The sequence below is a fragment of the Sitophilus oryzae genome, unplaced genomic scaffold, assembly GCF_002938485.1.
Source record: "Sitophilus oryzae breed Bouriz unplaced genomic scaffold, Soryzae_2.0 scaffold_1318_pilon_pilon, whole genome shotgun sequence".
NCBI lineage: Eukaryota > Metazoa > Arthropoda > Insecta > Coleoptera > Curculionidae > Sitophilus > Sitophilus oryzae.
This window is the reverse complement of record NW_022145969.1, coordinates 700,109-717,703: the sequence shown is the minus strand read 5'-3', so window position 1 is coordinate 717,703 and position 17,595 is coordinate 700,109. Positions and strand designations below refer to the sequence as shown.

Genomic DNA, 17,595 nt, shown 5'->3' with positions numbered 1-17,595 from the left:
TTTTAGAGAATTATTCTACAGGGTGTTCAGAATTGTATTCGAAAAATTTCGGCAGCATATTTTGCAGATAAAAGTAAGTAAAAACGTTCATATAAATTTACGTCCTAAAATGCTTCGTTTCGGAGATACAGGGTCGTGTAGAAGTTTCATTTTTATTTCGGAAAATTGGTGTTTGGGTGTTTTCTGATATAAGAAATTGGATTTCGATGTCAATTTGACTCTTACTTGTAGAGGGCGCCACCAACATATTTTTAACTGAGTTGATGGGTAATAACTTTTCGTCCGTACCTGTATAAAACTACTGAGTGAAAAAATATACATCTTCGTAATTTTCTACATAAAAAATGACAAACCAAACCTTCAGAATGGAAATAGTCAATATTGACAAAAAATAAACGTTTTGACTGAATAGTTACCTACTTGAGTGAAAAGCTAAATTTGGAGACTTTTTATTATTTTAAGCTAAAAATATTCTAAATTTGGAGACTTTTTATTATTTTAAGCTAAAAATATTCTGTTAACTATCCTGTCAACATGTATAATATTTGCAATTATGACATGTATCGACTACTTTTATTCCAAATATCTTGTGAACCATTAGTCGGAGCGATTTTTACCAAGAGACCTTTTTTACGTAAAAAATGACGGAAATGTATATTTTTTCAATACAGACGAAAAGTTATTATTACTCTTCAAAGCAGTTAAAACACATATAGGTGTAGGTGGCCCCCAAAATCGAATTTCAGATGCCAAAAAACATCTAGACAGCAATTTTGATTCAAATATCGGGGTTACTTCAGGAATTGTTTGAAAAAATGAAACTTCCACACCCTGTCCGAAAATTTACATGAAGTTTTTTACTTATTTTTATCTGCCAAATATGCTGCAGAAGTTTCCCGAATCCACTTCGGACCACCCTGTATATCAATTCACACCATCCGTTCAATAAAAAATATATATCTAAAAGCTCGTGGAGAGACAAAGAATAATCCACCAAAACTAAACAGCCACGTATTTCAGAGAACTCTGAACTGATTGTGCTTTCATAAATTTGAATCTATTCCAACAAGCATGCACATAACATTTACAAGCTGTGAGATGTTTACAATGTGCTTTAATGTTCTAGCAACTTGGTGTGCTTGCTGGGATAGTACTCTACTAATATTAACTGCAGTAATAATGACAATAATAGTCAAAAATTTAAATTTTATTTAGAGCAAAATTATGAGAAGTTAAAGTTTAGAAAGGTGGCCTACACAGAAAACAGTATTGCTTAACACCTGTAATAGATAATCCTAAAATTAGACATTAAAGTATACAGTACACTGATTTTGTTAACAATTATTTTATAATAATAGTTTTCACACCTTCTTAACAAACACTTATTAAATACTATTATTATTATTTTGACGAAGAAAATCATGTTTCTAGACAGTCTAAATTTGTTCATATAACAACGATAGAATACCTGATGATTAGAGACAAGCAGGATTTTCTTATGTCCGCTTAGTAGAAAATTGAACAAGTGTATCAACTATTAAAAAAATATTTATATAGGTACATCTGCCGTTGCCACAAAAATCTGTCTTAGAAAGCCCATTGGAAATGAAGAGTTTGAATATTGCTACACGTTCATACCAATTTTCACCAATTCATTAATTGATTTTTATTAATATTAATCGTATCGATTAAAATTTTTATAGGATATGCTTTGTATAATTTGGAAAACTCTGGATGTGGAGTTCTTCAGTACCTATTCTAACAGTATTCAAACTCCGTTCAGATTAATGATTTTTAGGCTTGAGGAAACACAGTTTAATGTACTGAAAAGTCTACCGAACAAAAATACTTTGACAGTTCGAAATAAGATAAACCGTTTTCGTTATGGAACACAAACACTAATATTAAAATATGAGCCATTACATTGTCCAGAATAGGATTATGATCGTAATACATAATACAGGCGATTTAATCGCTAACGAACACAATCTCTCAAATAGTCTTGAATTGATTTTTATTTATTTAGTCCGATATATGCGTTTGGCGTCTTATAATGCAAAAAATCGATCATAGACAAACATATGCGCTCAGAATGAATATTGCACGTTTCTCTACATCAAAAACCTTGAACCTTTTTTTAGCTGAAATCACTTAAAAAAACAAAACATCCAGTATATAGGAGCCTCCCCAAACACAAAATCATAAAAATTTCTCTGCGGAAATGCATCATTCTCTTTTTTCCGACTTTAGAATAACTGAAATCAGTTACATGAAGACATGTTCCTGCTTTGCATTCTACAACAACGCTTTTCTTGTGTAGGTATGAATTTAACCTAGTAGATACTGTATTCTAGACATCAATACCGTACCGAGAAAAAAATAAAATAAAGAAAAACGAACCAACAAACGCTAACGCGCCAGTTTACGCAAAATTCCGATGGCCGAATTCTTTTCAAAACTTGTTATATTTTATCAATAAATGAAGTTGATACACTTCCAGAAGAAATATTTTGCGTCAAATGATTTCTAAAATGAAAAACAGAAACGCGTTTTCATGTAACTGGTTCCAGCTATTCTAAAGTGGAGAAACTGAAAGTTATGCATTTTCACAGAAATATTTTCGTGACTTTCTATTGAAAAAGGCTTCGAAATATTAAATAAACAAATATTTCGGATTTCAGCTAAACGAAAGTTGAGCCAATAAATCCACAGAGCTATATATGTACAGAGATTGAAATGAACCTGAGGACGAAACAAGGGGAACCTTGATATTATCTATTATCATTCTGCACGCAGCTGTATATCTAGAATTTTCCCGATGCGCCTTCACTCCCGATTTGCAATGTTGCCAACGGTTTCGATGTACGGCTTTCCAGGCTGTTATGGAACAAACACGTGTTACCGAGCACTTCGAAAATTATTATAAAACGACTAATGCGGGGTTGTTAATAGGCCTGGGTAAAGTCCAAAAAGCGATATTTTTTGTCTTACTAATCTGCGGCAATGTCAATCAGCCAAAAATCGTCTTGGAGCGATGTCAGGTGTTTCTTCTCTACTGTTGGGGTTTATTGTGGTGGTTAGCTTCTCCAAGCCAGGGTCCCCAGTTATTGTCGACAATATATAATGTCGTTAGGCCGCCTAAAATATGAGTTCCATTAATAATAATACTATAGAAAAAAGCTACATATACAGGGTCCGGCAATAGTGCGTCGTTAATATTTAGCTCCTAGAATAAAAAACTTGGGAATTTTGTTTAAGTGCAGACCTAAAGTATGTACTAGGATGTATTTCGGGAAAATATTTTAACATCTACAGGGTGGCTCAAAAAAGTGGGAGTGGATCGAGATAATTTTTTTAATGGAACACTCAAACCCTACACAGATGTACCACCCTATATTATTGTATTTTTGGCTTCCTTTCAGAATACTTTACATAATCCGAAGATATAGGTAAATATATTTCGTAATTTCAGATATACAGGGTTATTCACAACATACGACACGGAGTATTGTAGCTAAACGATTAGATTTTTACAAATTGTAAGTTTTGGGTTCATTGAAGGACTATTAGAGCTACAATTTAAAAATATTTTTTCAAGATACAGGGTGTCCCAAATAAATAAAAAATATCAAATTTGCATTTTTTTAAACGGAACACCCTGTATATTATTACATTTTTAGTTTCTACGATTAAAATAAAGGTAAATTTGATAAAGATTTATTACACTTAAACCTTACCGTTTTTGAAATATTTTCAATTTTGTGAAATTACAATCAAAATTTTAAGGTTTCATTTCTCCAAGGGTATCAAAGTTTTTAATACTAAATATTTACTGAAGTTTATTTATTGATCAGTTATTGTGTTGCAATAATAAAAATAATACTACCTTTTACAGAGTGTCTAAAAATGTATTTTAAATAATTTCTAGCTTTAAACGCCAATAACTTCTTTAATTTAAATGGAATGCCCTGTATATTTTAGGAGAATCAGATGCACAATTTAATTGTCTATCAAATTGTATTATACCACTTTTTACCTATCCCTACAAGTTTTCGTAGAAAATGCATTTTCTTATAATTTAGACCTCATTTATAGATATACCCATGAAATATTGACATTTGAGATTGTTTTTAAAGCAACAAATGTACAAAATGTACAGGCTAGTAATATTATCGTTTTTAGCAAAACGATAATATTACTAGCGCATTTGTATGCAAAAAGAAAACTATTTAAATCTTTATAAAAGAGTATACCATTAATTAAATATAACACCATTATTTCCGCCTATATACTAATTAATTACATACTTAATTGTGTTCGTTAATAAATTATTCTAAATAAATGTGGATTTGAGTCAGAAATCAATATAAGAATAAGTTATCACAATTAAAGTCTCTGTTGTTATAAATAAGCATTTATTAAAAAATGAAATATCATTTTTAAGGTGTTACTTTTTATGACACTGTCTAATACCCATACAAAATTCAGTTTTTTAGTATTTGGAGCAATTATTATTAATCAACGCAAACAGTCAGTTCATGTAGTTTGAATACTGGAATCATATTAATTGGTCCTCTTTAACAAATATTTAAACAGTTTTTTTTTATTTTTTTAATGAAATAAACGAATTATATCGACAATATTAGTATCTGTACTCTTTAAAAATTTGGTACATCTTTAAAAACAATCTCAAATGTCAATATTCCATGGGTATATTGATAAATGAGGTCTAAATTATAAGAAAATGCATTTTCTACGAAAACTTGAAGGGATAGGTAAAAAATGGTATAACACATTTGATAGACAATTAAATTGTGCATCTGATTCTCCTAAAATATACAGGGCGTTCCATTTAAATTAAACAAGTTATTGCCGTTTGAAGCTAATAATTATTTAAAATAAATTTTTAGACACTCTGTATAAGGTAGCATTATTTTTATTATTGCAACACAATAACTGATCAATAAATAAACTTCAGTAAATATTTAGTATTAAAAACTTTGATACCCTTGGAGAAATGAAGCCTTAAAATTTTACTGCAATTTCACAAAATTGAAAATATTTCAAAAACCGTAAGGTTTAAGTATCATAAACGTTAATCAAATTTACCTTTATTTTAATCGCAGAAACTAAAAATGTAATAATATACAAGGTGTTCCATTTAAAAAAATACAACTTAGATATTTTTTACTTATTTGGGACACTCTGTATCATGTAAAATTATTTTTAAATTGTACCTCTAATAGTCCTTCATCGAACCCAAAACTTACAATTTGTAAAGATCTCATCGTTTAGCTACAATACTCCGTGTCGTATGTGGTGAACAACCCTGTATATAAATAAATAAAAAAATAAATAATTTTCAGCCTTTCACAAAAAAATCGTTTCTATTTACTCTCAAAATTTTATTCGAAACGCGAAAAAAAGTACTTGGAAGAAAATTATAATAAATCGCAAAAATATTAACACCCTGTAGCTACGAACAAAACAGAATCTGACCTATGTTGATATGAAAAATAAATCTTATTTTTACGTGAGGAATCTCCCCACGAGAGACGGCACATGTATCTTGAAACACCCTGTAGATTAGTATTCGGGTTCATTGAGCTTCTTACCTGTTATTAAATCATGACAAAGACAATTTAACTTGCATCCTGGTCCCTATCAGAAAAATCAGAAACTGGTGTGGTAGCTGCCGGATGGGCAGCTGTCAAAAGGGGCGTAGATTGACTCGCTTGTCCATGATCTTCCTCCAAATTCTCCTCGTTCAATTCGATAGTGTGCAAAGAAGGCGTCTTCTGAGGCTGGATCCAAAACTACAAAAGAAATTTCAGTTAATTTCGATCACCAGTTAACCGATAATGTTTTACCGAAACTTTTTCTCTGCCTCTCTTCTCAGTTTGTTGGATAAGACTTCGAATGACTGATGAACTAAGAAACCTTGGATAACTGTCTCTCTGCATTAATGTATATATCTGTAATTGGGCTTCGTCATACATGTGCTGTTGAGGATCTGGGAGATGTTTCTTAATGATCTCCCTCACATGAGCATCTAAAGATACCTTAAAGACCAGACAAGTTACTACGGCATTATTTAACAACTAACTTATTTACAGCATCGTGTGTGTGGAAATAAAACTCGAGATTTTCCATTTTCTTGAAATACTTTTAATAAACAAAAAATAACATTTTTTTAAAGAGTTAAATTACGGTTAATACAAGGTGTCCCAAGTGCTTTAACATTTGACTTTCGCAAAAATCAAAGAAAAAATACGGGGAGGGTGAAAACTACCCTAACCCCTACATAAATTTTAGTTTTTACTAGTATTTACTAAATTTTTTTCAGGGAGTCTCGATATTCCGTAGGCATAGAACAAATACGTATTTTTTTAATCAAAATTAGTTAATTGCGCATGACTTACCTTAATACAAAAGTGCTTCGTTTGTCCGTTAGAAGGCACCAATCAAAAATAAACCCGAATGTTAATTAATTTAAAATTTATTATTTCTTTAAGCTTTTTATGAAGCTTATTGTCAAATATAATTTGTGGTACTAACATAAAATTTCATATTTTCGCCAACTAGAATATTAAAATAACTCGGATAATTTTATTTCTAAGTTAAATAATCGTTTTCCTTCCATTAAATTTACACATGAAATTGAGAACAACGATAGATTACCATTTCTAGATGTATTAGTTATTAGAAATACTAATAATTGCCTGGAATTTGATATCTATAGGAAAAATACCACTACACGCAGATATATTCCTAAAGAATCATATCATAGTATTGAACATAAAATGGCTAGTTTAAATTTCTTAGTTCATAGATTACTTAGTTTTCCACTTTCCAACGAAAGATATGAAATAGAAAGAGACTACATTAGGAATGTAGCTGAGTGTAATGGATATTCTCCTTCACTAGTTGATAAAATAATTAGAAATCGTAGGTATAGGTTAATGATTTCTGAAAATTCGAATTTGAAGTGGAGAAAGATACGTCAAAATATTTTTCAATACCGTTTGATGGACAGTTATCCCGTGGTCTAAAAGGAATTTTTAAGAATGTCAATTATAAACTTGTGTATAGTGCTAATAATAAATTACAACAATTATTAGGTAATCCAAAGGATAAAACACCTCTACTGGAAAGGTCGGGTATTTATGAAATTTCTTGTAAAGATTGTAATCAGAAATATCTTGGGCAAACTAGAAGATCAATATTAACTAGATTTAAAGAACATTTAGCTAAGATAAGATATGGTAGACCTGATAAATCTTGCGTTGCCGAACATATTGTTGATAAAGAACATTGTATAGATCTTAATAACTTAAAATTACTTAAACAAGTCTCAAATTACAGGCAATCAGATGCATATGAAAGCATCAGAATTAATAAATGTTAAGATACTATGAACAGAGACAACGGTCCCATTCCTTCAAGTTCTTTGTTCCTACTACTCTAGTGGTGGAAATCTAACTGTTCTGACTCGGTTGGCTAGATCTTGCCACGCCCACTCTGTGCCCACTGAGCGAGTATATAAACGCTCCAAGTGTAGATTGTATTTTAGTTTATAATCATCTGCTGATAATGCTAACATGGTTAGCGAAATGCGCGTCCAGTGTAAAAGTAATAGTGTTTTGGTGTATTTTTTTTGTTTTGATGCCCTTTCACGGACAAACGAAGCACTTTTGTATAGAGGTAAATTGTGATCAATGAACTTATTTTAATTCCAAAAATACATGTCCACGTAATATAGGGACACCCTGTATAATAATGAATAAGAAATGACTTATTTTAAGAATGGGTATGTTTACTTTATTTTGGAATTATACAAATCAAGTAAATTTAGAAAATTATTCATCCGACTAGTTATAATTAATTAAAATAAACGTCGATTCTGAATGAACTTATAATAGTTTACGAGAAAATGTTTTTTTTCGTGAGAGATTGCGCTGGTATATACCTCAGTTGATGATGCCGGATGAATGTAGTGCAAGTAAATAAGTTTAGCTCTTCGCTCGATGTGATCCTTGCTCGAGTGTTTTTTAAAGTCCTCGCAAGCCAGCCAAAATAACATGTTTTCTTCCGAATATTCTCCTTTCAAAAAGTTCCGAAACACTTTACGTCCTGCTGTAAACAAAAAGACATAACTCGCTTTTATATCGTCAAATCTCTCTCTCCTCTAACAGTCTTACAATAAATGTCTGAACGAGTAACATATTTTAATAATATTCTGAAATTTATTTCAGTTAATTGGATTTGTTAATGGAATTGAATAAAGGTAATTATGTTAGACAGGCTATTAGGCAGTCGCAGGTTACTGCGAATTAGGTGATAATTTTGTACGCAGCCATGACAACACAAGATTTATTTTATGTAACTAAGCTGAAATAGTTTTTACCGTTGCTTTTCATTAGTGTATCGAAAGACTTGCTCCAACTTCGGATTTCTTCCATTGTGACACGCACTTCTTGCAGTGGAACACTGTAATTATATTTTTTATAGTATTACTTACGAGAGCAAGGCTTCAAAACTTACGTAGCATCCTTTCCATTTTCACCAGTTTTTCCAACATTAGACCTAGAATGTAAAATAATGAAATACCTCAAAATAAAAATTAAACTGTGTATGTTCCGAAAGAGTTTTATATTAAGTTTTCTATGTGAGATTTTTAATGTAATCTTTTCCAGTAAACATATTACACTCATAGACCGAGAGCTGGCTATATAAAAAAAAACCTTATCATCGTTCCATGGCTAATTTTTTGTGTGAAGTATCCTTTTGTGTAGCCATTGTGAAATAGTCATGTCTGCCAGTGCGATCCCAGGGCTTAATGCGGGGGCGACCAATAAGGTACACGAGTTATAATTGCCAAATAGCTTTTATTTATTATTAGGAAAAGTGTAAAATTGTTGAGAGACATTTTTCTCGTGGCTGAAATGCCGGCAGACAACGCGAAAGAGGCATAGAATTTTGACAAAAGAAAATCATCGCATACATGCATGTCGGTTGGTGGAATGTCATGGTTATTGTTAATTAATTTAAAAAGCCGTATATGCAAAATGGCAGACAAAAAAATCGTTATTGAAATAACAAAAAAAATATATTTATAATATAATCGTATATTATATGATTTATCTATACTTAAATGGATGAGGCGGCCAGCGTTCCCTGAATAAAGCCCTAGAGTAATATCGCGCTTTTGATAACTGTCTGCAGCTGATTGAGCCACGATCTTTTTGTCTGCCCTTTTGCATACGGCTTTTAAAATAAATAAATATGACATTTTACCAATCGGCATGCAAATATGCCATATTTTTTTTCATTCTTCAAATTTCTTTTTTTAAAAAATTTTAAAATTTCATGCCTCCTTCGCGTTGTCTGTCGGCATTTTAGCGGCTAGAAAAATGTCTGCCAACAATTTTCCACGTTTCTTAATAATAAATAAAAGCTATTTTCGCAATTATAACTCGTGTACCTTATAATATTTTTAGTGTCAAAATTTCACCCTTTAAGCCCCGGGATCGCGCTGGCAGACATGACTATTTCATAATGGCTACACAAAAGGATACTTCACACAAAAAATTAGCCATGTAACGATGATTAGATTTTTTATGTAGCCAGCTCTTAGAGTATCAGATGCAAAAAAATTTTTTTGGAAATTTAAAATGTATATTGTTGTTATTTTTCTATTTTCATGATTTTTTCAGCAAACTGTAAACTCAGTTTTGGCATATTATACAGAGTTAATCGAGGGGTTGTTTTTTTACCTTAACTTTAAAACACCCTGTGCAATAATTTCGTGTGTAAATTTTCCTAAAATGTAATTTTAGGGTCAGAACCATGTCACCTGAGCATTTTGTTTTTTGGATCAATTCAATACATGCCTTGGTTAATTTTTAAGAGCGAAATGAATTTGCCACCGACAATTTTCAATTTTTTCAATTATTATTTCTATTTGAAGGTATTTTTCAATATGACACGGCGGCTTTGGTGATTATTGTGAACTATATACTACTATGACTGCCCATCATGTTTGACATTTGGGAAATGCTTGGCAGGACGTTTAGAGGTCCCGAAGCGGTACCAGCTTCATTAAATGAACTTCGCTTGGTTCTTAAAGAAGAATGGAATAAGCATAACGAAATATGATACATGCAGCCTCAATGACAGTATGAACATAATATACTAATACAAAGTTTTGAGGTATTTTTTACAATTTTTTTTATGTTTGTATATTTGAGTATTACAGTAGTTGTTTTCTTTAATACCTATCGATAGTTCTGTTATTTTTATAAATGTTTATTAAAATCAGGTTCTGATCGTAAAATTGTATTTTAGGAAAATTTACATAAGGAATTATTGCACAGGGTAAAAAAACAATCTCTCGATTAACCCTGTATAATATGCCAAATATTAAAGTTTGTAAAAAACTTAGTTTACGAATTAAAGTTGATATAATTATATACAGGGTTTCTCACCGTAGCCGTTCGTTAGAAGGTTTTGAGGTTAGGAAAAACTTAGAAGTTTGAAATTTTGAGACTTAGGGTTATTTAAAATTTCCTTTCATTTAAAAATATTTTCAAGGTTATGCCACTTCCGGTTACACCGGAAGTCGCCATTAACTTCCTTATTTCAAATGGAACACCCTGTATATTATTTAATTTTTGGATTTCTCAGAAAATTTTATGATGAGTTTCATTAGATTTGCCTATACCTATTTTCAACTTTTTTCAACAATTTATTTGAAAATTTTTACATTTTTACCCCTATTTTTAACAGTGGGTCATTTACTCATTTTGAATTGGTGATAAACGCTCCTGCGGTAAACTGGAGCAGAGGACTAATACTTTCGAAGTCCATATTGACAACTAATTTATCTCATACAGGGTGTCCAAAATTCGATAGGTAACTGATTAGATTATTTTCAAACTCAAAAAAGTCCATTTTTTCAAATGAGACACCCTGTATGTTTTTCGATAGTTGGATGCAGAATTCAATTCTGCATCGATTTGCTATAACTTTCCCTATACCCATTTTCAACGGTTTTCTTTTTAATCCATATATTTTACTTTAATTTAATTTTTGGCAGAATCGACAATATCGTTTGTGTTTTTCAAAATAAAATAATTATGTTAAAGTCATGAAATTGAATGTAATTAGAACATACGAACAAAACAGGAACAAAACGAAAGTGAAAACGTATAAAATATAACATAACATAACAAAACAAACGTATAACAGTAACGGTGAGGCATTAATTATTAACACTAGACGTTAGTGTATCGCTACCATAATAAAAAAAGTAAACACAATAATTACAAAAATTATTGTTCGAAGTGAATTTTTGTAATTATTGAGTTAACTTTTTTTTATTATTGTAGGGTTTGGATGCCTCACCGTTACTGTTGAAAATACGTTTGTTTTATTATGTTATGTTATATTTTATACGTTTTCACTTTTGTTTTGTTCCTGTTTTGTTCGTATGTTCTAATTACATTTTCTTTACTTTAACATAATTATTTTCTTTTAAAAAACACAAACGATATTGTCGATTCTGCCAAAAATTGAATTAAAGTAAAAAATACGGATTAACAAGAAAACCGTTGAAAATGGGTATAGGGAAAGTTTTAGCAAATCGATGCAGAATTGAATTCTGCATCCAACTATCGAAAAATATACAGGGTTATTTGAAAAATTGAACTATTTTGAGTTTGGAAATAATCTAATCAGTTATCAAATTTTGGACACCCTGTATGCAATAAATTAATTGTCAATATGGATTTCGAAAGTATTAGTCCTCTGCTTCGGTTTACCGCAGAAGCGTTTATCACCGATTCAAAATGAGTAAAAGACCGACTGTTAAAAATAGGGGTAAATCTGTAAACATTTTCAAATATATCAAGATATCTGAGAAACAGTTGAAAATAGGTATAGGGAAACCTAACGAAACGCATCATAAAATTTTCTTAGAAATCCATAAATAAAATAATATACAGGGTGTTCCATTTAAAATAAGGAAGTTAATGGCGACTTCCGGTGTAACCGGAAGTGGTGTGACCTTAAAAATATTTTTAAATGAAAGGAAAGGTTAAATAACCCTAAGTCTGAAAATTTCAAACTTCTCAGTTTTTCCTAACCTCAAAAACTTCTAACGAATGGCTACTGTGAGAAACTCTGTACAGTTAAAAATAACAAAAATATAACACTTTTTTTTGCATCTGAGTGTATATTGCCAGTATTTCTGTAAAATAGATTGTAAATAATCTGAAATGTCTTTTTCGGAACACTTGAATCATTACACTCTAAGAGATACAGCACGTCGACTGTAACATTTCGAGTACCGTCGGATAATTAATATAAATTGATTCGCAATAATTGTGTCCTATGTGTAATAAAGTAGTGGTATTACTACAAACAAACAACTATTTTTTAACCAGACATGCTGTATCAATTTTTCGAATTGAATTTAAGTCTAAAACATACCACGGACACTTGCAGCAACAGCAGAGTAGCATGCTGCCGCACGGTTTCGATCTGAATTGCGGCCCTTGGGGGCTGGAAGAGTGGGGTCCATTCTGAGGGGGGCCAGTACCGCTGGGTGTACCGGCCCCGTGGGTGGTTCCCCGAGAGTTCGGAGACGTGGCGAGAGCTTCGGACTCGGTACGGCTTCTACATTGTGAACTGGTCGAGACAGCCGAGACGACTTTGCCTCCCGTGGTTGGTGCACTAGAACTCACCCTTTCAGTAATGCTACACGACATCTGCAAATTCAAACCGACCTTTAATGAGTTCAGACACAAATTGTGACATGCATCTATTTGGGGGCGCCACGGTGGGGTATTAGCATGAAAAAGGTGATCGAAATTCGAAAAAGCAAATGTGTTTAAGATTTCCCAAAAAAAGATAAATGATAAGTTAAATCATCTCTGCCATGAATGGCGTTGCTATGGGTGTGTTTAGTTGCATTCATTTGTTTCAACGAAACGTCAAAGTTGTTACTTCTCACAGATAAGAGGTAAATGGCTAAATTTTATGTTTAAAATTATAAATTGTTGTTGTTCTTGTGCTCTTTTTACGTTTATATTATCGTTTTGATTGAAAATGGCTCAGCAAGCTGCAGGTATGTATTCTACAAAAACGTATTATTTATTTTGATATTCTCTATACTAACGATTTTTTTTGCAACTAAAGTTAGGCATTCAGAAAATTTGATTAAATTTGTGACATTTTTATTATACTTAGAGATTTAGTTGCGCATTTCGAAGAATTCAGCATATTGTCTATATACGTTTTACTTAGTAAATATTGGGCTTTCATACAGTAAAATAAAATACTGCGACTTTTTGCGATTTTGCTGATAAAATGAGAAAAAACATTCTTGGTTTCCTCTAATTTGCCAATCAGTGATATACTAATGCGAGGTGTAAACCGCGATGGCATTGTTGTGTACAAAGCGATCGCATTAGTGCCATTAGCAGTATAGCACAATTTGGCATTAGTAGCGACTTTAGTGGTATGGGCATTGCTCGCGGATCCGTCGTAGCATTAGTAGTAGTAGTTGCGATATTACTACTGGCACTGACCGTGGAAACACTGGAACAGTGATTTTTCTTTCTTTTTTTAGAATCGACGAATTATCCTTTATTTTGTTCATATTATTTCCTCTTTAATTGAAAATAGCAATAATTTATATAAGGTCTACATAAAAAAATTTCGATCAACTATCAGTGTCAAATACCCCACTGTGGGGCGCCTCAAAATTATTCTCAATTAAAGTTCTAAGTCTCTTTACAGCTCCTTCGTTTGACAAACAAGCATATATACAGGGTGGTCCGAACTGTATTCCGGAAACTTCGGTAGCATATTTTGTAGATAAAAATAAGTAAAAAAAATTATAAAAAAAGGTATGTGCTAAAATGCTTAGTTTCCGAGATACAGGGTGTAGAAGTTTCATTTTTATTTCGATTTTTTCCAAATAATTTCTGAACTAACGACGATCTTTGGATAAAAATTGGTGTCTGTTAGTTTTTTGACATGTGAAATTTGATTTTGATGTCAATATGACTCCTACTTGTAGGGGGCGCCACCTACATATATTTTTTACTGTTTTGAAGAGTAATAACTTTGTGTCCGTAACTGTATAAAACTACTGAGTAAAAAATATACATTTACGACGTTTCTTACTTAAAAAAGACGTTCTAAATAGTTCTAAAACTGAAATCATAAATTTGAAAAATTCGAAAAACCATTTTTTCGAAGGAAAATTTATGATTAATTTAAAAAAAATAAAAAGTTCCTAAATTTATCATTTCAGTCAAATAACTATCTCTACTCATGTTTATTTTTTTCTCAATAATGACATGTATTGACTATTTCCATTATAAATATCTTGAGAACGGTTGCTCGTAGCGATTTTTACCAAGAGAATAATAAATCAATATAAAAATCCCGAAAATGTACATTTTCTTTACCCAGTAGTTTTATACAGGTACGGACGAAAATGTATTATTCTTCAAAACAGTTAAAACAAATGTAGATGGCGCCCCCTACAATCAGGAGTCATATTGACATCAAAATCAAATTTCTCATGTAAAAAAGACTCACAGACACCAATTTTCATCCAAATATTGACGTTACTTCAGAAATTGGAAAAAATCTAAAAAAAAAAGAATTAAACTTCTACACCCTGTATCTCCGAAACGTGTAACTTTTAACTTTTTTAACTTATTTTTTATCTGCAGAATATATTACCGAAGTTTCCGGAATACAGTTCGGACCACCCTGTATAATCCTACATATTTCAAAATAAAGTACAAAATTTGGGGATGAATATTATTTTTTAAGGAAAGAAAAAGTGAAAAAGTTTTACAAAATAAATCATTCATCTATTTAGGGACACCTAACTTCATTTAAAAAAAAAGAAAACAATAGAGAGAAAACGAAATATCCAACAATACATACAGATAATATTTAACATACCTTATATTTTTTTAATAAAAGAAATTTCGGACCCACAAAAATTGTTTAACATCAAGCTACATTAAAGCGACTCAAGTCGTTTACCCTTACATCTAGACTAACATGTGAGTGTAGACTATCCCTAAAGCAACAGGCTAGAATAAGGACTCTGACTTGCGTACCAGAACATGTGAGGATAGAAGGTAATGAATCGGCTGATTCCTTACGAAAAAGGCAGGCCTAAAAGTCACTGGCAGCACTAAAACTCACTTTTAATGGGACAAATTTAACGCACAGTGAAGTAAGGGAGATACATCCCTAATATAGAGATAAAAAAAATTGTGCGTGCTCTATGTGCGCATATTTGAAGTAACACTTCTTACTAGCAGCTATTAAATTTTGAAGGACATGTTTGAAAAAGTGTAGTTTGAGATGTTGAAAAAGTAATAAATTAAAAAAATATTTTTTACGCGTAAAAAATAATTTTTTACGTGTAACAAATAGTTTTTGACGCTTAAAAAATAGTTTTTTACGTGTAACAAATATTTTTTTACACGTAATAATTTAATTTTCTTTCTCAAAATTTGTAGTAAAATATCAATATTTTAATACAAATACACGTCGCGTCACTATGTATTTTTTTGTCCTTACCACTTTTCGTCACCACTATCGTGTGTCACAGCCTTGAATTCTTACTGCCAGCGCGCGTAAAGAAATTTCACTTCAATAAAATATTCTATATACCTTATTTTTTATTACACTAGACTCTGCTTGATCATGAAATATGGTTTGGATTTTAAAAAAGCTGCTCTACTCACCAGCTCGATCAACACGATACTAATAAAACCTTTTAGAAACCGATTCTCATTTTATATATATATACAATTATTTCGCTTAAAATGTATAAAGAAGAAATAACTTTGCTTAAAGCTCATAAATCTGGCCTCCCTTACTGTGGTATCGGCTATAACTTTTTGTTTCATACATTCGGCATTGTTTCAGCCAAGGAACTTTGACTGCGGAACCGAAATTTTCAAAATTTTAACCCTTGAGGTAAATCTGAGCAAAAATTTAATACGAAATATGTACAATTCACTTCGGGGAATTATTTTAATACGAACGATATCTTTATTTTGACAAATGGAATGTATAAACATTCCATTTAAATTATACAGGGTAATTGTATTCGGGAAACTTCGGCAGGATATTCTACAGATAAAAATAAGTTAAAACGTTCGGATAAATGTATGTCCTAAAATGGCTTCGTTTCGAAGATACAGGGTGTAGAAGTTCCATTTCTACTTAGATTTTTTCCAAATAATCGTCATATACATATTTTATTACTGATTTGAAGAGTAATAAGTTTTTGTTACAATACAGAGTTAAAAAATATACATTTTCTTTTTTTTACGTAAAAAATGTCTCTTGGTAAAAATCGCTACGAACAATCGTTTTCAAGATATTTGAAATGGAAATAGTCAATACATGTCATTATTGACAAAAAATAAACATGTGGAGTAAATTGTTATTTGTATTTGAGTGAAATGATAAATTTCGGAATTTTTTTCTTTCTGTAAGCTGAACACGAATTTTTATATCAAACATACGATAAAACAGTTTCTGTCAAATCTCTAGCACAAAAACATTTCAAATTAATTATTTCAGACAAACAACTATCCAGTTACACTATATAATTTATGTTAATTATATCATGTATTGAATATTTCGTCCAAATATCTTGAGGGCAATTACTCGTAGAGATTTTTACTAAGAGACCTTTTTTACATAAAAAATGACGGAAATTTATATATTTTTATCCAGTAGTGTAATATAGGTACGGACGAAAAGTTATTACTCTTCAAAACAGCTTAAAAATATGTAGGTGGTGCCCCCTATAGACTGACATTGAAATCGAATTTATTTCAATTAACAGTCTAACACCAATTTTCATGCGAATATCGGCGTTAGTTCAAAAATTATTTGGAAAAAATTGAAATAAAACTGAAATGAAACTTCTCCGAAACTATTATATACAGGGTGTTTCAAAACAAATGCGAAAAACTTCAGGGGGCGATTCCTTGTTCAAAATAAAGGGTAGTTTGCTTCATAAACGTTGGATCAAAAGTCAACCATTAGGGAGATATCGCGGTACAAAGATGGCGGAAAAATAATGTTTTTATTTTTTATCTTGAAAACGAAAAGAGATAGACTAATAAAATTTTATGGAAGCATTACTGTTAAGAAAACACACTTTCTGGTAATTTTTTCACTTTTTTAAAATGAGTGGAAGGGGTTGAAATAAACTACCCCTATCATTCTTGTTAACGAAATTTAAAGAAAAATCTTATCAAACACATGCAAATGCTTTAATTTGGATAGTTTAGTTTGTTTAGAAACTTTTTTATCTCTTGTGTTTTTTTGATAAAACTCACCGATTTGAAATTAAAATATAAAATGTAAAGCATTACATGTCAGGACAAAAAACATTTTTAGATTAAAAATCTAGTGATAATAACGATAATAATAATCATCTAGATAATAACGTATTGCAGTAATGTCAAATAAAATAATATTAGGAACATCCTAAAAAGTAACAGCGGCCGACTAGATTTTTTCCTAAAAAAATTA

At 31.1% G+C, this 17,595-nt stretch overlaps 1 protein-coding gene across 2 annotated transcripts in view; it reads right to left on the bottom strand.

Annotated features, from left to right (window-relative positions):
* Positions 1 to 479: 479 nt before the first annotated feature.
* Positions 480 to 17,595, bottom strand: part of LOC115875052 (regulator of G-protein signaling 17-like) — a 32,479-nt gene continuing 15,363 nt past the window's right edge. Inside the window, exons 2-8 of one of the 2 annotated variants that reach the window (XM_030890396.1) lie at positions 12,493 to 12,770; positions 8,545 to 8,586; positions 8,408 to 8,490; positions 7,970 to 8,133; positions 5,871 to 6,062; positions 5,616 to 5,816; positions 480 to 3,138 (exon numbers count right to left, since the gene is read on the bottom strand). In XM_030890396.1, coding sequence (XP_030746256.1) covers positions 5,643 to 5,816; positions 5,871 to 6,062; positions 7,970 to 8,133; positions 8,408 to 8,490; positions 8,545 to 8,586; positions 12,493 to 12,770 — 933 coding nt within the window. In that variant the 3' untranslated portion in view covers positions 480 to 3,138; positions 5,616 to 5,642. Of the gene's footprint in view, positions 3,139 to 5,615; positions 5,817 to 5,870; positions 6,063 to 7,969; positions 8,137 to 8,407; positions 8,491 to 8,544; positions 8,587 to 12,492; positions 12,771 to 17,595 lie in introns of both variants that reach the window. The other variant, XM_030890395.1, reaches the window with a different exon arrangement.